The sequence below is a fragment of the Cokeromyces recurvatus genome, assembly GCF_025118155.1.
Source record: "Cokeromyces recurvatus strain NRRL 2243 chromosome Unknown BX663scaffold_1, whole genome shotgun sequence".
In the NCBI taxonomy this organism is placed as follows: Eukaryota; Fungi; Mucoromycota; class Mucoromycetes; order Mucorales; family Mucoraceae; genus Cokeromyces; species Cokeromyces recurvatus.
The window spans coordinates 579,029-601,189 of NW_026251387.1; the positions used below are offsets into that span (position 1 = coordinate 579,029).

The 22,161-nt window shown below is 30.5% G+C and overlaps 9 protein-coding genes across 9 annotated transcripts; 2 read left to right on the forward strand and 7 right to left on the reverse strand.

Annotated features, from left to right (window-relative positions):
• Positions 1–1,162: 1,162 nt before the first annotated feature.
• On the reverse strand, positions 1,163–3,936 carry BX663DRAFT_528418 (P-loop containing nucleoside triphosphate hydrolase protein; the record flags this gene model as incomplete). The annotated part of the gene is made up of 4 exons (XM_051530159.1): positions 1,163–2,152; positions 2,223–2,917; positions 3,016–3,541; positions 3,688–3,936. The coding sequence occupies 4 exons, from the start codon at positions 3,934–3,936 to the stop codon at positions 1,163–1,165; spliced, it is 2,460 nt and encodes an 819-aa protein (XP_051387642.1).
• A 306-nt stretch (positions 3,937–4,242) lies between these two features.
• Positions 4,243–6,250, reverse strand: BX663DRAFT_491592 (protein phosphatase PP2A regulatory subunit B). Its single transcript, XM_051525099.1, is given in 10 exon segments — positions 4,243–4,297; positions 4,359–4,625; positions 4,690–4,951; positions 5,020–5,184; positions 5,248–5,361; positions 5,426–5,587; positions 5,640–5,790; positions 5,852–5,949; positions 6,057–6,215; positions 6,233–6,250. 9 exon segments carry the CDS (start codon positions 6,130–6,132, stop codon positions 4,291–4,293), a joined length of 1,302 nt encoding a protein of 433 aa, XP_051387643.1. The 5' UTR covers positions 6,133–6,215; positions 6,233–6,250; the 3' UTR covers positions 4,243–4,290.
• A 45-nt stretch (positions 6,251–6,295) lies between these two features.
• On the reverse strand, positions 6,296–10,168 carry BX663DRAFT_7164 (uncharacterized protein). Its single transcript, XM_051532296.1, has 6 exons — positions 9,393–10,168; positions 8,832–9,297; positions 8,546–8,747; positions 8,171–8,438; positions 7,481–8,097; positions 6,296–7,412 (listed from the first exon to the last, which is right to left on the reverse strand). Exons 1-6 carry the CDS (start codon positions 10,000–10,002, stop codon positions 6,645–6,647), a joined length of 2,931 nt encoding a protein of 976 aa, XP_051387644.1. The 5' UTR covers positions 10,003–10,168; the 3' UTR covers positions 6,296–6,644.
• Positions 10,169–12,208: 2,040 nt separating this feature from the next.
• BX663DRAFT_491608 (uncharacterized protein) lies at positions 12,209–13,023 on the forward strand. Its single transcript, XM_051525100.1, has 4 exons — positions 12,209–12,670; positions 12,736–12,820; positions 12,880–12,895; positions 12,949–13,023. Exons 1-4 carry the CDS (start codon positions 12,247–12,249, stop codon positions 12,976–12,978), a joined length of 555 nt encoding a protein of 184 aa, XP_051387645.1. The 5' UTR covers positions 12,209–12,246; the 3' UTR covers positions 12,979–13,023.
• Positions 13,024–13,311: 288 nt separating this feature from the next.
• On the reverse strand, positions 13,312–14,924 carry BX663DRAFT_491610 (uncharacterized protein). The gene has a single exon (XM_051525101.1). It carries the CDS (start codon positions 14,899–14,901, stop codon positions 13,453–13,455), a length of 1,449 nt encoding a protein of 482 aa, XP_051387646.1. The 5' UTR covers positions 14,902–14,924; the 3' UTR covers positions 13,312–13,452.
• A 261-nt stretch (positions 14,925–15,185) lies between these two features.
• BX663DRAFT_491611 (uncharacterized protein) lies at positions 15,186–15,864 on the reverse strand. Its single transcript, XM_051525102.1, has one exon. The coding sequence runs from the start codon at positions 15,815–15,817 to the stop codon at positions 15,308–15,310; it is 510 nt and encodes a 169-aa protein (XP_051387647.1). The 5' UTR covers positions 15,818–15,864; the 3' UTR covers positions 15,186–15,307.
• An 878-nt stretch (positions 15,865–16,742) lies between these two features.
• BX663DRAFT_491613 (uncharacterized protein) lies at positions 16,743–17,702 on the forward strand. Its single transcript, XM_051525103.1, has one exon. The coding sequence runs from the start codon at positions 16,756–16,758 to the stop codon at positions 17,644–17,646; it is 891 nt and encodes a 296-aa protein (XP_051387648.1). The 5' UTR covers positions 16,743–16,755; the 3' UTR covers positions 17,647–17,702.
• Positions 17,703–18,468: 766 nt separating this feature from the next.
• BX663DRAFT_528421 (uncharacterized protein) lies at positions 18,469–20,080 on the reverse strand (the record flags this gene model as incomplete). The annotated part of the gene is made up of 4 exons (XM_051530160.1): positions 18,469–19,427; positions 19,566–19,658; positions 19,734–19,944; positions 20,006–20,080. 4 exons carry the CDS (start codon positions 20,078–20,080, stop codon positions 18,469–18,471), a joined length of 1,338 nt encoding a protein of 445 aa, XP_051387649.1.
• Positions 20,081–20,431: 351 nt separating this feature from the next.
• Positions 20,432–21,894, reverse strand: BX663DRAFT_547356 (uncharacterized protein; the record flags this gene model as incomplete). The annotated part of the gene is made up of 7 exons (XM_051531002.1): positions 20,432–20,591; positions 20,659–20,735; positions 20,879–20,987; positions 21,053–21,226; positions 21,323–21,419; positions 21,560–21,812; positions 21,880–21,894. 7 exons carry the CDS (start codon positions 21,892–21,894, stop codon positions 20,432–20,434), a joined length of 885 nt encoding a protein of 294 aa, XP_051387650.1.
• Positions 21,895–22,161: the final 267 nt, after the last annotated feature.

The following is a 22,161-nucleotide window of genomic DNA, read 5'->3' on the forward strand; positions in this document are numbered from 1 at the left end:
ACAAATTTTATGCTCCAAGCATAGCATTTATAACCAAGGAAGGTTTAGCTTGTTATTGTTATATTATTAAAGCTTACGGTAAAATAATTCATCATTAACAATATGTGAACACTACTGATTTATTCATAATGATAATCAAGATTTAATCAAGTAATATATACTGAACTATTGTTATATATTGTTGCTGCTTGCTTTTTTAATATGTGTTAATCACCTTCTTTTCATAAAGAATAACAGCACCACATTCTTATATTACAGCTCTTATCTTTATATTATTGTATATTGGTAGACTCAGACAACAGTAAGCTAACCCCGATTTTACTTTAGAATTAAAAAATTAGTCGAGCATGTACGTATATGTTTGTTTTCCGGTTTTATTATTATTATTATTATTACACTATAACACGTTAAAAAGGTAGTGTCACAATACAAAAAATAAATAAATAAATATAGAATAAATAAAACCGATAAGAGCACAACATAACAGTAATGTAACTTGCAAAGAAAAAGTTTTCGTTGAATAATTCACTACTCCGCAATAAATCATCCTTTTTTTTTTTTTCCAAGCTCATATAAAAAGACAGCAATTGTATAAATTATGGTCTAGCTTATTTGTCTATTCAAATTGACTTGTACTCACGTTTTATTTTTATTATAGTTTTCCATGATTCGTTTATTTTACAATTTTCAAGAGTTGCATATACGACAATGATAACACTATCCGGATATTTTTTCTACCTATCATCACCATAGCTTTCTTTTTTTTTTCCCACTTCTACTACATGTGCCAATTGATTTATATATGAAGCAGCAGAAAAAAAAGTTATTTACTCATAATAATTAAATAGAGAAAAATATAACTAAATTAAATCAGAATAAAAAAATAGAAAAAAATACAAAATACATTCCAACTATAGAAATATCTTTTTAAATAGATACTCTAATTCGTTGACGTAAATAAAAAAGTAAATATAAATAGCTTAAATAGAAAAGAAGATTTATATTGTTGTGTGGATCCTAAATCTTTCACCCAATTTTTTTTTTTAAAAAAAAAGTCATTATTTACTGAAAGTAACATTATCATCTCAAGCTTTTTTGATTCCCCCCGGATCAAAGAAATTCCTTTTAGAAAAAGAGAAGAATACGGGTGAATATAAACATTTTATTTATTTTGATTTCTCATGTTACGTAGTACAGAGGCAACATAACTGTCAATTCCCTTTTCCCATTTTTGAATTCTACCTTGTTTAATTGTATATATTTCGTTTTGTTTCTTAGCTGTTGTTGTATCTTCATCATCAGATTGTTCAAAGATTTGTTTGAGAAACCAAATATCATGACTAACAACTATTAAAGCACCAGAGAATCCCTTAAAGGCATCTACTAGCATTTCTACTGTTCCCATATCTAAATGATTTGTAATTTCATCAAGAATTAATACTTGAGGTTGCTCATAGAGAATAATTGCAAACGCTACTCGATTACGTTGTCCACCACTAAGTGATCGAATTTTTTGTAATACGATATGATTTCCAGATAATCCTACGATACCAAAATGAGCACGACATTCTTGTTCTGTTAAGGTAGGATAACGTTTCATCATATATTCTACAGGTGAAAGATCAAGATTGAGTTCGTGGTCAACAATATGTTGTGAGAAATAGCCTATACGTAAAAGAGGATGACGATACACTTCGCCTTTTGTAGGCTGTATCTTGCTTGTTAATAAGTTGAGTAAAGTAGATTTACCACATCCATTAGGACCTATGAAGGCAATACGGGAATGAGGCCCAATATGAATTGAAAAACTTTCAATTATATTTTTTGACATTCCTTGATAACGAAAGGTAACTTCATTCATATAGAGAGAGGAACCATTGTATCGTAATGGTATCGGTTCAGGTATTTTAATAGATGCTGTCTTGAAGCCTTTTTCGACAATAATCTCTTCTCGTGAAGATGAATGATATCCAGCTCGATGTTGGCTTAATTTGAACCGCTTCCCATCTTCAGTCTTTTCCATACCTAATCGATCTAGCTTTTTACGTCTAGAGTTGATCATACCATGCCGCTTATCATCTCCTGTTGTTTTTGCTCTTTGAAGATTTTCTTGAATACTGACTAAAATTTTGTTTTTCTTCTTTTCAGTACTCTAAAATACGCAATAAATCATTTTTTTTTAGAACTAATATTCTTTATATATATATATCTAAATACATTACATCTAGTAACGCTTGCTTACGAATACGTTGCTCTTCAGTAGTATTTTCCCAGTCTTGATAATTGCCTGCATGATATTTTAATTGTTTATCTTTCAAGATTATTGTCTCTTCGGTCACATTATTTAGGAATTCACGGTCATGAGAGACAACAACAACAGTCATATCATCTGTTTCATGGATGAGGTATTCTTGAAGCCATAAGATAGCAGATAAATCTAAATGATTAGTAGGTTCATCCAGCAAGAGGATATCTGGATTCTTGAAAAGCAATTTAGCTAATGCGATACGCATACGCCAACCCCCTGATAAGGTTGAAATGCACGCTGTTGTCGACTGATTTTCACTAAATCCAAGGCCTCTGAGTATCCGTTTAGCGCGATTTAAACGTTCTTCCTGATCTATCATTTCATACTTTCCATAGACCTCTAACATAATATCATTCACCATCTCAGCTGTAATATATTTTTGGGGGTCCCTTTGACAAAAATCGTCATATTCCTTTTCTATCTTGATCAATTCTTTTCGAGCTTCACGTCCTCGTAATCCTGATCTTTTGATAGCTAAACGAGAAGCTTCATCTACCTTGTCTTTGATACGAGATTGCATAATAGAAAATACAACTTTGTTTAATTCAGCTTGAGTTGCCTTTGATTCCTTTAAAAAGGTATCATGACCACCGACTACTGTTTGCAGAGCTATTTTATGTCATGTATTTATGTGTGTTAATTTTTTTTTTAAAAAAAAAAGGGAGAAAAAAAAAGGGGGTGGGGAATCTGAATAGATAAAAACTTGCCTTGATATTCTTTGAGTATAATTGTAGCATTTTTATCAGCATCTAATACTTCTTGAACAGCTGTGGTCGATTCATTAAAATCCTCTAATTGAGTGATATGAAGAATATTTAAATTCTGAGGCAACCCAACCAAAATATTATCTGCTAGACACCGCATTAGAATGGATTTACCAACCCCATTTTGTCCTATGAGCCCATACCGAGTAAACGGCTTCAGCTTTAAGTGAGCATCTACAAGTAAATCAATGGATTCACCATTATGTTGAGAGACAACCGAGATTTGCACACCATGTAAATCAATATCCTTGTTGCTTGTTTCTAGAGTCTCAGTATGAAAACGACTCTGCTGGGAGATAGCAATAATGTCAAGCTCTTCATCGTTATTATACTTATTTATATTTTGGGTTAATTGCTGTCTTTTGGTTTTATTATTATTATTATTATTGCGTTTATTGATACGCCTTGCAATCTGCTTTGGGATCTTTACATCATCAATTAGATGTTCTTCATATTGAACATTATTTGTCTATCATCATTAAAGTATTTAACAAGTAGAGATAATATTTCCTCTCTCTCTGCTCTCCCCCCCTTTTTTTTTTAATCAACTTATTACTTTACATGATCCTTTTTTGGTTTGTTTTCCATTAATAAGGCAGGCCCATTCTTTGTAACTGGATAGCTTTCTTGTTGAGGTTTAATAGAAGAAAATAATGATGTAAAAAAATCATCTCTTTTGTTCTTATCAATATTTGCATCCAACAAAAAGGCGTTAATAGATTCATGTATATCATCCTGTTGCTGATCATTACAAGATGAAAGTGTCATATCATATAACATACTATTTATGTATTCCACTGCATCATCTTCCAGAACAATTCTGTATTGATCTAAAAGTTGAGTAAATCGCTCTGAGGTACTCATATAGAAATATGAATGACAAAGTTTATGTTTACAAAATTATAAAAAGAATATTTATTAAATACAAATCCTTTTTTTTTTTTTTTTTTTTTTTTTTTTTTTTTTTGCTGCGGTAATTGATATATTGGCTACCGCAGTAAATAGAGAAAGGTACATCATATGCCAATTAATTCAATGTTGAGCACTGTATCGACAAATGAAGCTCAAAGAAGAAAAATAATCGATTATGAAATAAATCACTCATTTTTTTTTAATATTACATAAGTTACAAGAAAAAAAAGGGAAAAACTTCTAATCTTTAGTAAATGAGGAAAAAAAAAAAAGAAAAAAGAAAGAGAGAGAAGTAAATGTATTATTTTATTCGCTACAAAATAGATAAGTGATTAAAGACAATATAGGGTGAATTATGATTGTTTTGTACTTACGCAAAAATGAAGAGATTGTTAGTAGCGGCAACAGCAATAACATTGTCCCTTGGATGCCATGATGCATGTAATATCTTTTTATTGAAATCAATTGGTTCCATATCATCTCGTTTACCATTATTATTACGTCCTAAATTTAATTTATTCTTTGCAGAACCTAAGCGTTTTGCTTTGAAAATACTCTTATCTGCTTGAAGTGGAACTTCATCTCCTGTTTCACGGTTATAAATTGAGAAATTATTACTATATGAACCTGTCATTACACTCCTAAAAATTTAAAGGTGTGTAAGTAGTGTATAAGTAGAAATCATGTTGATAAAAGATTATTTACTTTCCATCACCGCTAAATATACATTCAAACTTATCAAAGATACAATCGTTCTCATACAAATCACATAAGCTACTACGCAAGTTATCGTTAATGTTGATAGTTTGTACCGGCTTTGACTCCATATTAATGTCCCAAAGTTTAAGTGTTAAATAATCACGAGCAAGAATATATCTACCATCAGGACTGAATTTAACATCAGATATAGATGAAATAATTTCAGAAAAGAATGAGCGGCTATTTGGGTCCTCATATGCTTCAAATACTAAAACGAATATATACAATCCAATAAATTCATATTGTACATGTTTAGGCTATACCACCAAATCTTACCTTTAGCCTTTTGATCACATAATGCAGACTCTCTCATATCAGCTAATTTCACGGTGCCTTTGCTACTACTATACATAAGTAAATTGCATTGCTGAGGATGGAACTCAGCAGCAGTAATAACCTCTGTTAATTCCTCCATGTTTGCAGGTTTAATATCCACGATATCTAAACATTATCTGTATAAGCACAATGTATTGATATACATACATATATATAAATATATATTACTAAAGCTTTGTTCAGATATATCAAGATTCCAAAGATTAATTCTAAGGTCATCAGCAGAGATATAAGTCTCGCCATCCGAGTTAACTGAGATCGAATTAATGTGGTACGCATGAGCTTATTTGAAAAGAAGAAAAGGAATGAATAACGTATATAGTAAAATGACATATCAAATAACTACCATTAGCATAAATTCTTCTAGGAACAGCGGCAATGATATTATCTTGATGCGATATTTTTGGTATATATAAGCTTCTTGGTGTAATGCTATTATTATTATTATTATTTTCATGGGCGACCTTTATACTTCTTTCATATATTTTCCAAAGCTTAATTGTTTTATCTAGGAATAAAATTAATTATTTATATTATTATGATATAAATTATATATTTACCGTTAGTTGATAACAAGAAATGTGCGGAATTGGTTCTTCTACACCATTTTATTTTATTAATCTTTTCTTCAATTTCTAAACTTTTCAAATAATCGAATTCTGGTTCATGAGATTGAAATTCTGTATGAAATCTGTATTCACACCCTTTTTTCTATTATAGAAGGGAAAAAAAATATTAATAAATAAATTATACATTCTAGTGTTTCACTTACTCCATCATTGCGTTCAAACAAAACTACTCGGCCACCTTTATCACCTGTAGCTAAATAATCACCCGTGTGGTCAAATTCAACTGCTGAAATAATATCAGCTATATACATGTAGATAAATAATAGATGAGCCTTTTATTTTCAATTCTTTATTCTCTTCTCAGCAAATATGATTAAAATATATATGTATAAATATAAATTTCTGTACCCTCAGTAATGTCATCTGAATCTCCTTTATCACCAAAGCATTGTGCAAATCGCCATCTTTTCTCTTCGTCATTCATTGCTAAAATTAATATTTAATCTATAAAATTTTGTATATAAATAAAGATTAAAGTATAAGAAAAGAAAGGAGAGAAAAAAAAAATTATTATTATTATTATTATTATTATTATTATTATATACATATTATTTTCAAGGCACCGCGTTCATTTCACTTTGTGTAAATTTAATAATTTTGTGACTGAAACTTAATTCCTTTATTAGATATAATAAGCATAAAACCGTAATCATAATAAATAAGCTAACATAGACATTTATTCGTGTATAAAATAGTATGTAGTATATAATTATTTGCTTTAAAGTAGGATCATTTTCGAGATACGTGTATACTTGATATGCATATATATAAATAAATATATAAATATATATACAAATATATACTTTTATACGTCATGCGCGCTATGAAATTATATATACCATGACGCAATTCCCGGGAATAAGATTGCCTTTTTTAATTTGTATGACTATATACACCTTTTTTTTCGTTTTTTTTTTATTTGATGTATGTGTGCTTTTATGATCTCATAAGTTCTATTTCAAATAGAGGTCTTATAGATTTCATATCTATATGAACACTAATTTCAACAGGAGATAGGAATTTCAGTATCTGTACTTCTTCGTCAGGCGAAGTAGTAGTAGTATCATAACGTTTCCAAATAATTTTCATTTCATTCAAGATGGAGTCATAAATATGATCTACAGCGCCAGGTATCGACTTTTCATCCAAGATAATGGGTATCTCCAGGCCATAATCTGGAATATATAATTGAATTAAATCATTATCTAATCCAATTATATACGATGTCATAATCATTCTTCTTTTCTTCTTATCATCATCCCCTCCTGTAGAAAGGCATTGAGTGTGAATGTAGGCCTCTGTATAAAGTTTCCTACTTTCTCTTTCTGCTGCTAGCTTAGAAAGATAAGATGCATTACAGTGACGAGCAATTTTATCAATTGTATCAAAGTTGACATCGTCCTCTTGTTGAGCCTCACCTCTCAAGACGGCATTTAGCTGTCTTTGAACATGGATGGAAGCATAACTTTTAAAAGGCTCTGTAAATAGAGTACAGATAGAAGCACCGAACCCATAATGTTTGTATTTAGAAATATCTAACGATCCAGCACTAAAAAATTTAGGTGAAGGAATGGCCTGCTGTATGATGTAGTTGAGAACCTGTTGTTTTTCAACAGAAAGTTCTGTCTCTTGAGTTAGCTTTAAAAGATCTTTAATTGTGTCCTTTGAGCCTTCCTCATGATGGAAATAATCTTGAATCATGACCTATAATAGACGCAAAATAGGTTTTAATTAAAAAAACAATAGAATTAAAAATAGCATGCCATTTTTACCAATTTCGACATTTTTGGCGCGTCTTGTCTATACAAAAGCGCCTGATCAGGGAATCGGCTAGATATCTTTTGTCCAACTTCAATATTAGCCAAAATTAATAACTCTTGAATCAAGATATCCACTTTTCTTTGCTTTGTATGTTTAATTGTAGTTGGATAACCACTTTCAGCCAGCTGAAATGATATAGTTTGCTGTTTATCTGCAATAACTAAACCTCCTTCCTTATTCAGACGTCTTTGTTGTAATTTTCGGCAAAGTTCCAATAATTGATATGCATCATTTGTAATATCATCTTCATATACTTTTACTTGCTCTTTAACTTTGATAATCGTCTTTCCTATCCATGTATGCAAAAGTTGTCCAGTTTCTGTAAAGCGACAGATTATAGAAAATGTTAACCGTTCTTCACCTATACGAAGGCTGTGATGAGATTCAATGAAATCAAGTGGTAAAATTGGGATCGTTTTATCAACCAAGTTGACTACACAGGCTCTCTCCCGTGCTTCATGATCTAAAGGTGTATTTTCTCGAATGTATTTTGTCATATCAGGGATATGAATGCCTACTTCGTAGATTCCTTTTTCTGCTATTCTAAACGAAAATGCATTATCTATACCTATATACAAGTTAGTTATAGATTCATTAGTTTGAATTTATATATGTAAACATATATATATATATTACTTTACTTTGTTGTTTATCATTACTAAATGTAAATATATTTAAATGCTTATTATCCTTTGTTAAATCAAGTCTTCCTTTTCTATCCTCATGTCTGATTCCTTTACGTACAGTTTGTGTAGCTTTTATGACTGCATCTGGAAAATCAATATCTTTAATATGGTGATCTGCCATTAATGCACCTGAATGAACTCGAAGTTCACCTATCCAACCAATCTCTTTTTCAATAGTACCAAATGGATGAAGTGAAGTAGCTGGCCAACGTTGAATATTACCCTATATATGCATATGTTTAATTAAAATTTTAGTTCAAAACTTGAAGGGCGAAAAAAAAAAAAAAAAAAAAAAAAAAAAAAAAAAAAAAAAAAAAAAAAAAACTTTACAATAAAGATCCTATTCTTATATTCTTCATGATATTTTATAAAATTGGATGGCGCAAATTTGATAGGAACTGCAACAAGAGGTAATCGTTTGTCAGCTGGAATAAACCAAATGATCTTTGGATGATGTGCCTCCTTTTTATTATTGTCTCGAATCATTCCATGATCCAATGTCTTTGGAGTGGGACGATTTAATGACAAAGTTCTTTTTTATATAAAGAAGGAGAAATTATGTTAATTGCTTTTATATACTAGTAATTTTTTTTTTGTGTGTGTTATATGCTCATACCCTGAAAATAACATATTCTTCGGTCTTTCAAGGATGCAAACTACTTTTCCACAATATTTTGGTTTACTTTCAAAATCTATTATATTTTCTTCTTCTAAAAAATGATCTTCAGGAATAGAAGAAAGACTGGTTGCGTGTAATGATAATGCAGATAATCGTCTTGTTAGTCGTACTTGTCTTTTTATTCGTTTTTCATTTAACATCTCGTCTACGCTTACAAGCATAACTGCAACTTCATCTCCATTAAGTGCCCGATTTCTATTGCGTGATCCGAAAATGTAAATGGAAGCATCTAATGCTTCACATTCAACATTAGCATTAGAGCTGTCTTGAGCGTCAATTTTAAGAATACCCGAATAGAGTTTACGGGAACGTATTAGAGCTGAAGCTTCTGATACACTTAAATAAGTAGGATAAAGGGGTTTTCGAGTTGTTATATGTTCATAGGGTTTTAATGTGTTTGGTACTTTTATAGATATATTTATATGTTAATGCTAAATCATTGTATGCATATACTAATTTTATTATTATTATTATTATTACTATGATGATTAGATTTACCTGATTTACTACGATTCCTTTTAGTAAGTTGATTATCTATAGTTAAAGGTGATACTAGAACGTCTTCTAAACCATCTTCATTTTGTTCTTCAAAAGATAAAAAGGAAGAAGCAGGAAAGTCTAGCTTCACGTGAGGATGATTGGAAACTTCATCGTTTGGTAAACTTTGTTCATAAATGGGTTGTAATGATGCACCAGTTCTGGTAGAGTTTATCCCAGCAAATCGTTGATTTTGTTGAGGAGGTTCAGAATGTCTACGTACTCGCTTCCATTTCTCAGGATATTGAAGTGAATTTGATGATAAAGAAGGTAGTCGTCTCATTTCACCAATAATATCCACAAGTGAATAAAAAGCAGGCGAATCATCTTCTTGTTCGTTATTCTGCTTCTGATGTCTCTGTTTATTATGTATACTAGAACTGCTTCTGCGACGGTGACGATTATGATGAGCCGTTAAAATTGTTGATTCGTTATTTTTTACCTCATGATCATTATCCCCTACTACACTATCATTTACACTTGTTTCTTTTGTGTTTAAAATAGTAGAAGCAGAAGAATGTCTACGACCTCCGCGTCTTCTCTTATTACTTTGAGGACTCTTCTTAGTCATCTTTTTATCATCCTCAAACAATGGTTTCCTATTTAAGGCCAAAGGATGCTATAAAAAGGATAAATATAACTAGAAGAACGACATTCCTTCCTTTCTTTATTTTATTTTTTCACTGCATACTTCTGACTGTTCTTTAATATTATCTTCTACTTTCATTTTTAAAAAGGAAAAAAAAAAAAAAAGTTGAAGAAAAAAAATGTCCACACGCTTTTTTTTTTTTTTTTTTTTTTTTTCGTCTAAAATATTATTTCTCCGCATTTTTTTTTTTAAGTGCTAGTAGGTATGCATAATGTTTATTGTTAAATTTTGAAATATGGCACATTCTTCAATTTTATAACAATATACAAATATTAACATGATAAAGCATATATTATAATTTTTTTTCGGCTTCATTTTCCTTTTTTATATAGTTAAATAATGAACAGCATCTTTTAAAGTAACAATGTAAAATGTTTCAACAATTATCTCCTGATTTTTTTTGTAGTAAACTTTAATTTAACAACATTAACATAAATGAATGAATAAGTAAGTCCCTCTTTCTTATTTGAAAAAAAAAAAAGCAAATTATAAAGCAGAGACAGATAACCAAGTATGTGTGTGTGTGTGTGTGTGTATATATATATACAGGATGACATGACTCACTCTAATAAAAAGTTCAAGTGTATATCAAGTTTATTGTTTGACTGCCTTCACTAACAGAAACGATTTCTTCTTTCTATACAATACACTTCAATCTCTTCCCTTTCCCCCACCCCTTAACTTCAGTTGATGCAGTTCAACTATAGAGAGCTAGAAAAGAGTTGCAGTACATCTGGTCCTTCTATTAGAGCAAACACAGATTTGCCTCATGCATATTCTTGTGGTTTATTTGACATATAATAATTCTCTGCAAAGAAAGATATGAATTTAAACGATCTATATTTGATTGTATATGTATTTGCAGCCTTAAAAACACATTTTTAGCTCGATATAGAAATACTAGAATGAAAAATTATAATTTTTTTGTATATAGTCATTTTTACTTATTATTTAAAACTGATCTATAGCCGGGAAGACTATTTAAAATGATATTAATAAGAAACTAAACTATTAATGATACCTTACTTTATAACGGTACGTAAGTAATAGGAAATACAAACATTCTGTATTTGTAATTACAATTGATAAAAAAAAATTGTATTTTAAAAATTAATAATCTTCACTCAACTATCATGGTATTCTTCATAATTTTTTTTTTACTGTTTCTCTCTTCTTTGGATTAAAGTCGGGCTTCTATTTGTTTATAATTTATTGAATAAAAAGCTTGATTAATATACAAATTATTTTGATTCTATTTGAATTTTGACGTTTTCTAAGACTGCTTTTTATTTATTTGTTTATTATCGCAATCTATCCATAACCTGAGTTACTAGCCTCCTTCCATTAATTATTATAAGGGTTTTCTTAACTTTTATACTTGCTTGTAATATACAGAGAAAGCATTATCAAATTATTTTTATAAAATTTTAATTGATAGTAATACTTATCAAGGAAAATAACATATACACATATATACCTATCGTTATCTTTCTCGCAGAGAATTATTATATGTCAAATAAACCACAAGAATATGCATGAGGCAAATCTGTGTTTGCTCTAATAGAAGGACCAGATGTACTGCAACTCTTTTCTAGCTCTCTATAGTTGAACTGCATCAACTGAAGTTAAGGGGTGGGGGAAAGGGAAGAGATTGAAGTGTATTGTATAGAAAGAAGAAATCGTTTCTGTTAGTGAAGGCAGTCAAACAATAAACTTGATATACACTTGAACTTTTTATTAGAGTGAGTCATGTCATCCTGTATATATATATACACACACACACACACACACATACTTGGTTATCTGTCTCTGCTTTATAATTTGCTTTTTTTTTTTTCAAATAAGAAAGAGGGACTTACTTATTCATTCATTTATGTTATTTGATTATTAATAGAAATACTACATAAAAGAGTTATTTCACCTTGGTTATCTTGATTTCATATGAAACAAAAATTGCTTAATAAAGGCTTTTTTACATTTTTTTTTTTTATAAAGTAGCCATGTGATATCGAGGTTTTCAATATAAATCTTATGTATTATGTTAACATATGAAATAGTATAACATTCACATGCAAGTCAACCCGTTATCAACAAGCTTCTTGATCCGTGTACCTTAAATAATGCTGTCTTTTTTTTTTTGTTTTGTTTTTCTTTTTTAATTTTGATATGAGTGAACATAATTCAGCAAATACTTTTTTTACAACAAATGTATCGTCCACTTTAATAGACGACACTCATTTGCCTTCATCTCCCTTTTTTATGGCAACTTCTTCATTTCATAACTTTGTACCTTCGAACGCTATTCATCAACAAAAGAATGTAGAAATGAAATCAATAATAGAGCATTTTAATCCTGTTAGTAGTCATAAACATATTAGAATCAATACTATTCTACCACAAGGAACTAATAAGCAGCGAAGACATAGAAAGCAACCTCATGAATTATTAACAGAAGAACAAAAAAAGGAGAATCATATAGCTTCCGAACAAAAAAGAAGACAGAATATAAAAATTGGTTTTAATCAACTTATTGATATTGTTCCTTCCTTGAATCATGGCAATCGAAGTGAAGCACTCATATTACAAAAATGTAATACAACGATATAGTAGGATTACATAATAAAATCTCTTTTTTTTTTTTTCTAATTAATATAGCTGTGGAACATATTCAACATTTAATAAATTCTAAGAATGAACTCAAGAATCAACTTCGCCAATTGCAAGAAATGTTAGGCGATATGTAAGTTATTTTTCTTTCTTTGGAACAACAATATGCATTGCTAAAATTTATATATTTAGAGGTTTAGAAGAAGAGGTAACCATGATTCGATTTATACATTTGAAAGTTAGCCTTATTATTTTTTATAGTCTTCAGAAGACGATTTGACATGTGTTTAAAGTATTCATTCTTTTTTTTATATATTTATATAAAAAGATAGAAAAAATATAGCAAGTTTGTGAAATCTTTATTTACAAAATGATATAGAATAACTGTTATAGTAATATCAGTGGAATATAATTTACTTGTATGGCTTATTGTTATTATTTTTCTTGTTTGCTATGTACAAAAAAGCTTAGCTGCTATTGTTTTTGTTTTCATAATTAAGCCTTATTTGCCTACTATTTGAGTAACAAACATAAACCTTGTTTTAACTGTTACACTAAATGCTATTGTTTGTTTTTAATACTTTAAATATAATGTGTTGTATTTTATTTAAATAGTATGTAAAAGCGGTATATATTTATATATATATACATTTATATATATATAACAATAATAATGTTAAGTGTAATAGTAATTTACATATTATACAAAGTAGAGTAGAGTAGAGTAGAGTAGAATAGAATAGAATAGAATACAAATAATAATGATTATATGATGCGGTTATTATAGATAGCCTTAAAACGTATATATCTGTAATTAATATATTGAGAGAAAGTACTTCTTCTGGTGCCAATAAAACTAGATCCATGAGAAGCAACCTCCGCATCAATTAAAGGAAATAATAAAGAAGAGATTTGTGTGCCATATTTCATCATTTCATCGTCTAATTTTTGGTTACCAGTTAATAAAGGAGGCATTGCTAAAGTACTCTCAACAATATCAGGAAAATCAGATAGAGTAAATATACAGGGAAATTCATTATACAATGCCTTTAATTTCGTACGAGGTTGTGGAGTATCCGTGGCCATATAGATAAGCCGTAATCTAGGATGATTATCAGCCTTGTGCCATGCCACACATTGGCTTAGTAAGTTCATCTTATTGGCTGATTTTACTTCATGAAGGGACTTTAATATGGCTAATTTTTCTTCATCTTCAGCTGTAAGGGTTTGAGGGGTTGGAGTGGTGACTGTTACTGGATTTTGTAAGATTTGATCTGGAGTTAGATTAATTTGCTCCAGAGTGGATCGTAATGTATTTAAAGTGTCATCCATAAGTGCCTTAAAATAACCATCTCCTTGACGTAAATGGACACCGACAAAGGCATCAGGACCACCTAAAATAGAAACAATACGAAGTGCTTGTCGAATCACGATAGGATGAGAAATACTAATTTCTTTACGCAAGTTCTCAGTCAACCATTTTAAATAAGAACCCTCTTCAAGTGCTAAACGCATTGTATAATGTAAAGATCCAAATAGAATCAACTTTTCATTTCTATGATGAAGATCTTCAAGATCTATGCGATGGTCAAAATTTCGAAGATCATTTTGATTATTTTTTGAATCATAGATACGATAAGAGTATCGAGTTACATCCTTGACGCGATAAATATCTTCATTAGGAATAGACCATGTATCTCGAAAATAAGATTGAGACATACTATCACGTTGAATAATACGAACACCTGCAGAATAAGCTGCTGATAGATCAAAGATAGCTTCTACTGAAACAGGTGTATATTTGTTAAAGTCTCGACAAATTGAGTTTATAAGTCGTTTACTTGAATTTGTACATTCACTTAAACGTAATTCAGAAAGAGGAGTCGGTCTCCAAGGGATTGCTTTTCCAATATTGATATGAGGTAAGATAAGTGTACGGTTTAATGCCTTTGCCAAAACTATAGAATTAATAAGTTCAATACGTTGATTGTGAAGTCCCGAATGAGGTAAAAATGTAATAAACTTTTCTTCTTCCATAATATCATTTCTATTAATTTCTTTTACTTGATTTGTTGATGATACAAGAGGTGTTATATTAAACCGTAATTGAATGCTAAATGTTTGTGTTGATGTATAAACGACCAAGAGCATTATTAAAGTTAGCGCCACAACACTTGTAGCCCAAATAAACTTAGTTGTACGCATCATGATCATGATAAAGAAGTAGAAGAAAAAAGAAGAAATAAAAGAATAATAAAAGAACGAATAATAAAAAAAAAGAAGGCGTTTTATATCAATATCTATTTTTTTTTTTTTTGGCGGTCATTCTATTGTATAAAAATAGAAATTTTTAGTTTTTTAGTTTTTTTAGTTTTTTTTTTTTTTTTTTTTTTTTTTTTTTTTTTTTTTTTTTTAAAAAAAAAAAAAAAATACACATATACAAAACAGTATATGATAAAGCCTGTGTTACAAAAACAAACTGTAACAGATTGAAATTACTTGTTTAAGCCCAAATTTATATAAATAAATATTTATCTATTTTTTGAAGCCTTTATTTTCTTTATTTGGTATATACGTGAATATGGATAAAAAGGAGAAGAGAGGTATTTTATTCAAGAATTTATTCCAATGAATGATAAACATTTGTTGATAAATGGAATGTTAACTTTTCTCTTAGCTCTTTTACTTGCCTGCGTAACTCTAAATTTTCATCTTGTAGTTTTATGATTGTACCTTCCATTTTATGAATATATAATTTCTTTTTCTTACGACATTCTTTAGCTGCTACTCTATTTCTTAATAATCTAAGTTGGCGTTTTTCTTCTTCTGTAGACTTTTCAAGTAATAAAGGTGATGTAATAACAGCATCGTTTCTTTCTTTTTTAAATTGAGTTAACGATGCAGTAAATATACTGCCTAAATCATGCATATATAATGGTTGCTGTTGTATTTGTTGAATGATATCAGATGTAAAATTAATAGTGGTTATTACTGGAGGATATGCAGTTGTTGTTGTTGCCATGTCTGATCTTAGATTTGATGAATCATCATATATTTGATCTACCAGTTCTTCATCTGCTGTAACCATTATAGCTGATTTACTTTTAATCTCGGGTATTTTCATTTTCATTAATTTATAAACTATTTTGTTGTAGTCTATTTTGAATAAAATGAAAGTAAAGAAGAATAAATAAATAAAAGAATCTTTTGTACCTTTATTAATTAAAGCGTATATTATGCGTTGACGCTGACTTTAAACCTACCAAATTCTAATCATTGTATCCATGATTCCTTTTGAATAAAATGCTTGTTATTTTAAGCCTTTTTTATTTTATTTTATTTTAATAAAAAAAAATTATTTGTATGTAATCTACTTGTTCTATTTAAGCCTTTTTTTTTTCTTTCCTCCTCAAAATAAATAGAATTCATAGTAAATAATTTTTACAGTGCTTTATCCAAGTATTGATAAGCTTGTTGGTAATAGTTAAATTAATTATCTATTTCATAAAGAAAAGAATTATTAATTATAACAATTTAGTCTTTTTATGTCATATCTCGTGTAATTAATAGTTTAATTTTATTTAACAATAATAAATATTATATAAGCATCCTGCAAATAAGGAAAACATTTATTTTATTAATTAAAATAGTGTACTTTATAAAAAGATACTATTTATTGTGTTATAAAAGATATAATCTTCTTTGATTATATCTTGTTGAACAAAGTTATTATATTAAAACTGCTCTTGTCAATGATAGTATATAACATTTTGCGCGTATAAAATAAGACAAAGTATTGTATAATAATTATATTCAATGTACCTATGAAAGTAAGACTCCTATTTTTTATTATATAGATTGATATTTTTAGCTGGCTACAAGAAAATAAAAAAAAAAGCATACAGCATGTATATGCAATTGCTAGACATTTATATAGTTTTTTTTTTCTTTTTTTTTGATATGTATAAATATTTATTTATATAGTATATATATTTATATATTTTTTTTAAAGAAATACATAGGATTGTTACTTCTTTTTTTCTTTTATTATCCTTATTTTTTCCTATTATGTCGACTTATGAATCGAATACATTTCAAGATAACCTTCGACCCATTCAACTATCTTATAAATCAGTGGTTACAAACCAATTTTTAAGAACAACTCGGAAAAATAAATCAAAAAATACAGTAGCTAAGCCAACTATGAGACGTTATTCGACATATACTATTAGACCTTCTAGTAGTAGTATTCATACCAGTTTACCTATCGTGAATAGTGCCACTACTACTTTAGCAACACCGTATACTACTGTAGATAACAAACTACCTAACTCTACTACTCCAATATGGAATAACAAGTATCAATCACACTCGTTTGAATCTACTCATAATTCATTACCTTGGCTTATCCCAGTTCTAACTGTATTCTCTTTACTTGGAGTCATCTTGATAGCTATATGTTTCTTTTTCTTGGGACGTCGAAAGTTGATTACAACAAGACAAGAGAAGGATAAAAGGAAGCAACAGCATCATGAAAGTTGGGCAAGTGCAAGTACAATTCAGATAATTGCAGAAGATGAAAAATCAACGATACAACAGCTTCCTCCTACTCATGACTACTACACATCAATAATAAAACAAAAACGATTGACTGCAGAGACTTTAGTAGATGAAGAACAAGAAGAATCATGGATGTCTATGCTCAAAAAGCAGTACGCTCCTCAACTTGCATTGAGCCCTGCTTTTAGTGCAGATGAATTTCAAAAAGAAACTTATTATTATCCATCCTTAATATCCCAGAATGGTGGTTGGATGAATATATTATCAACAACAACAACTGATACCGAATTATTAAGTAGTTCTACCAAGAATAATAATAATAATAGTAGGCCTAAAATTGAAATATATGATCCACAAGTGAATTTACATAGTAATGAAAGTGAGGAGACCCCGTTTTAATGCTCCTCTTTTTCCCCGTACTCCTATTTAGAAACTCAGATGCAAGTTTTTTTTTCTTTTTTTTTAAAAAAAGGAGAGAAGAAGAATTACTGCAACAGCATCTATTTTTGTTAGTTTAAATAAAAATTAACATAAATTTAAGTTAAAGATTTAAGTTTCTATTATCTTATTTTATTTGGTTCTATTTTGCTTTATTTTGTTTTTACTTTGATAATAATACTACATGAAAACAATTGTTTTTTTTTATTAACAAGTACGAAGGAAGGAGAAAACAATAGGGAAGCTTTCATAATAAATTAATTTTTTTTTATTCATTAACCCGTATTTATTGTTTAAACAGATAAGATTAAAAGTTATTGATGACCTCAATATGTGTCAGACTTTTACAGCAAAGCTAAAAAATATTGGTTAATTTAGAAATTTGAATGGTGATAATAACAAAATAATTTAGTGCTTACTAAAAAAAGTATTGGCGAAAAACCAAAAAATGATTGGCTCACCAATATTTTTAAGTAAGCTCAGAGCAACATACCTGCATTAAATAACCAAAGCGATAACTTTGGCGGAGATTTGCTATTGTTTCCTTCATTCTGGTTTTGACACTTCTTTTCTGCTAAAAACATCAGGGCGTTTACTTGTCTCTCTCAAGCTCATCAAGATCTTTCGAAAGTTTAAAACAGCTGCCATATCTCGATTCCACAGCTTTTGTGGAATTTCCTTGACTTGTTCAAGGTTGGCCAACAGACAGTTACGATTTTTACATCTAATAGTTCAATAATTATTATCATTCTCTGTCGTATTAATACAATTCATACTGTTACTTTACCTCAATAAACCATGACATTTTACAGTTGGCATTTTGGCTGCTCTCTTATGGAGGCAAGGGTTGGCAACTGTTTTAAACGTTTCTAATGAACTTTCACAGGTTGGGCAGCATGAAGAAGTTTTATATTCGTCAGTCTTGAATATTTGGAAGCCGTTTTTCTTCAGCATTCGAGTGAGACCTATGCTCCTGGTTGGCTCGTGATATTTTGTGTTTGAAGCGGACCAAATACCAATAACAAGAATCGCATCATGACCAAACTTCTTCTTCAACCTCTTCACTAACATCTGGTCATTTTGATCATAGAAAATTCTGGATGAAAACTTCAGCTTTCGGAACAGCAAAACTTGAAGTTTCTCCAACAATTCACTGATATGTTGTTTCAGATTGACTTCTTCATCCGCGATCATCTTCTCTGCAAGTTCAAGCACTGTATTTTTGACTCCATCGTCCAATCTCTCTGAGATATGTCGTTGCTGCAACATTAGCTGCAAGTACATATGGTACAGTTGAGATTGCGTTCGAGTGTCAGGAGAAGAAACGACGCCTCGAATATTTAAGACGAATAAATGTCCAAAATCCAGGTTACTTTTCTCATCCACACGAAAGGAAAACAAGGAGCCAGGGAAGTAAAGAACTTCGGATGATTTTGTTTTATTTCCATAGTATTGGTTTAATATGTTTTCCATCGATGATCTTGTCTTAATGTAATCTACAAATTTGACTACATCTACAGTGGTTAACGGGGTTTTGGAAAGAAGAGCTTCAGCGGATTCAACCATAGATGGTTTAGTTGACTTTCGTAAAGTTCTAAAGTGTCTTGATCTTTTTGATCTGTCATTTTTTGTAAAAACAAGAACTTCCTTGTGCTTGACCACACTGGTTTCTTTCATGCAGTATAAAATATCACGTCTTCCGGGATCAATCAAAACGCATCTTCCATTCGTGCTTGCCAACTCTGCCTATGTTAATGTTTCAATATACTAGGCATCATTGTCACTCCTTGGTTTACCTTCCTTTTTTGAAGTTTCAGGGCTATCTTATGTTAGCTTTTTCTTCCTAGTTGTAGCAGTATTTTGCTTCAGAATAGAAACACCAATTCCATTAGTCTCCAAAGTCCCTTCAAAATGAAGAGACTTATTTAATCCTTGTTCTTTAAAAGCTTTCTTTTTAAAAAAAAAATCAGCCACTTAAGCCCAGGTTTTAATTTTATCCTTCTTCGCAGGCTTCTTGTTTTTGAGAATATGGAAGTTAACGATCTTACTATCCACTGTCATATATGCGGGAATAAACGTGGTTCGTATAGGAAAGCAAATGAATTCTTTCAACTTCTCTGATTCAACAAGCTGTGCAAGTCTATAAAAAGCCTTGAAGTGCTTTACTGGTCGAGCCACTACATTATAGAAAATCGAATCTTTATGGAATCTGTAGTCTGTAGGATACATGGAGAATAGAGTTTCTATTTCTGATATTGACTTTTCATCCAAGATGTCAGAATTGGGAATTTCTTTTTTTTTTCGCCACAGCAAGTTTTACTTGGGTGCAGGGAGTAAAGATCTCTTTACGGACAGCTGCTTGTATGGCTTTTGTGCTATATCCTTCTGTCGTCATTCTTTCTTGAAGAGCATTTGATTTTTTTTTTTTTTTTTTTTTTTTTTTTTTTTTGCAAAGTTTGTTTAGCATTTCGCGGAGCATATCTCCAAAATGGGCTTTGATATTATTGTAATAGGCGGTTTCAATTTTTGTACATTCGTACAAAGCAATTTGTTGTGCATATACTAGTTTAGATGGAATATAGCCGGCATTTTCGCAATATAAGTCTTTGTGTTTGACAATCAATTGTCTATATAACTTCGTTGTTTCTTTGAGGCGTGTTTTTTCCAGATTTGCTACCATCATGCACTCGTCTCAGGGTAAGACTCAAGAATACTTCAACAAAAAAACTCTTGTTGACATAGCTTTTCAAGTCAAACTCGATAATTCCAAGTCTTTGGCATCCCTGCCATACCATACTAATAGGTTTATCTTCCGACCACAAAGTTCACGATCCGTAGATAATGCGCCAAAAGCAATGTCATTGTATTGTCGTTCGTGTTTAGAGCGGTCACATGATGTCTCCCCACTAACACAGCATAAAGAGTAAAAATCATGAGTCTCATTTTCCTTTCTTTTTTTTTATTTCTACTTACTCGGCTAACTTGACATGCATGAAGTCGAAAATGGTAGCAATGCGTCTGTAGATGGTGGTTTCGGAGTCGTCTTGCTTCTAGTCATTCGGCGTTTCAAGTCTATAGCCAAAAAAAAAAAAAAAAAACAAAAATAAAAATAAAAACAAATCAGTCATTTGGGCCGCACTGTATCACATTTTAACTCTTCACTATCATGATGTTCTTACAAATATTCCACTACTTTCAGCATGGTATAACTCTCCAACGTTCTTCCTTCCGTCTTCAAGAATTTAGCATTAAAAGTATCGATTTGCAACAGGACAAGTTCAATAGGTAAGTTTTCAGATTCCCTACACATACACACACAAAATAAAAATGAGAATTTATTTCTTTTTCAGCAGCTCTTAGTACTTACATAAGATCCAAAATGAACTCATACATTGTTGATGTGTCATCCTTCATTTCATAACGTTTGATTTTATCCGCAATATGGTCCACGTGAGATTGATCAAATTTTTCTGGAAGATAAGGCTTGATTGCGTTGAATTGGTCTGTTTTCAATTGGTTCACTATGCCTGATAAAGATAACCTGTTTCAAAAAAAGGGGGGGAGTGAATGGGAAAGAGTTGATATATTGATATGTAATCCTTGATACATTTTTTTTTCTATACTGCACATAACTTACTTCAACACTGAGATATCCATGCCAGCCAATGGTTGTTTTTTCATTAGTAAAATGACAGCACGTGAAAGTGCTAGGTTGATGTTTAAAAATGGTGATCCTTCATCGAGTTCATTGAGGATTCGCTTTTCCGATTCAATCCATTCAATCCCCCGAAACTATTAAGAAAAAGTGAGTTATCAAGTTGAGAGGAGGGAGGGGGGGAGGTATGGATAGATTTTATCTTTTTCAATGCCATACCAAAAATAATTTCCTTAATAGTAAGAGCATTTTCGTTAATATCTTCTTCATCATCTGTAGACACGTTCACAACACCTTGATAGGAGCTGCTGCTATTGTTGTTACTGCTGCTTTCGCTATTGCTATTGCTACTGATACTGCTTGATGATATTACTTTTCTTTTTCCAATTTGGATGGCCATGTTAGTCACAGTAGTACTATACGAATTCAGCACATCAAAACCAGCGGTTATATAGCTGGACTCATTTTCGTTCTATAAAAAAAAGTATGTTAGCAAAGAAAAAAAAAAGAAATGCTATCCAAAAGGCTCCCATACTTACCATTTTTGTTTTCATTGTTGCAATAGTAGTCTAGATTGCCGACATAGTTTGCTTCCTAACGAAAGAAAAATATTTTTTAGTCTAAGAAACGAGAATAGAATGTGGAGACTTACTTGATCTGCATTTCCGGCCGAATGACAGTGAGACTTTTTACAAATCGCCTAGCGCGCCACTGCAAAAAAATTGTCTGTCGTATGTATGGAGTACTATATGTCGTACTCATGTACTGCACATATGGTGTACTGTAAGTCGTACGTGCGTACGCCGTATAGTACTCCATAC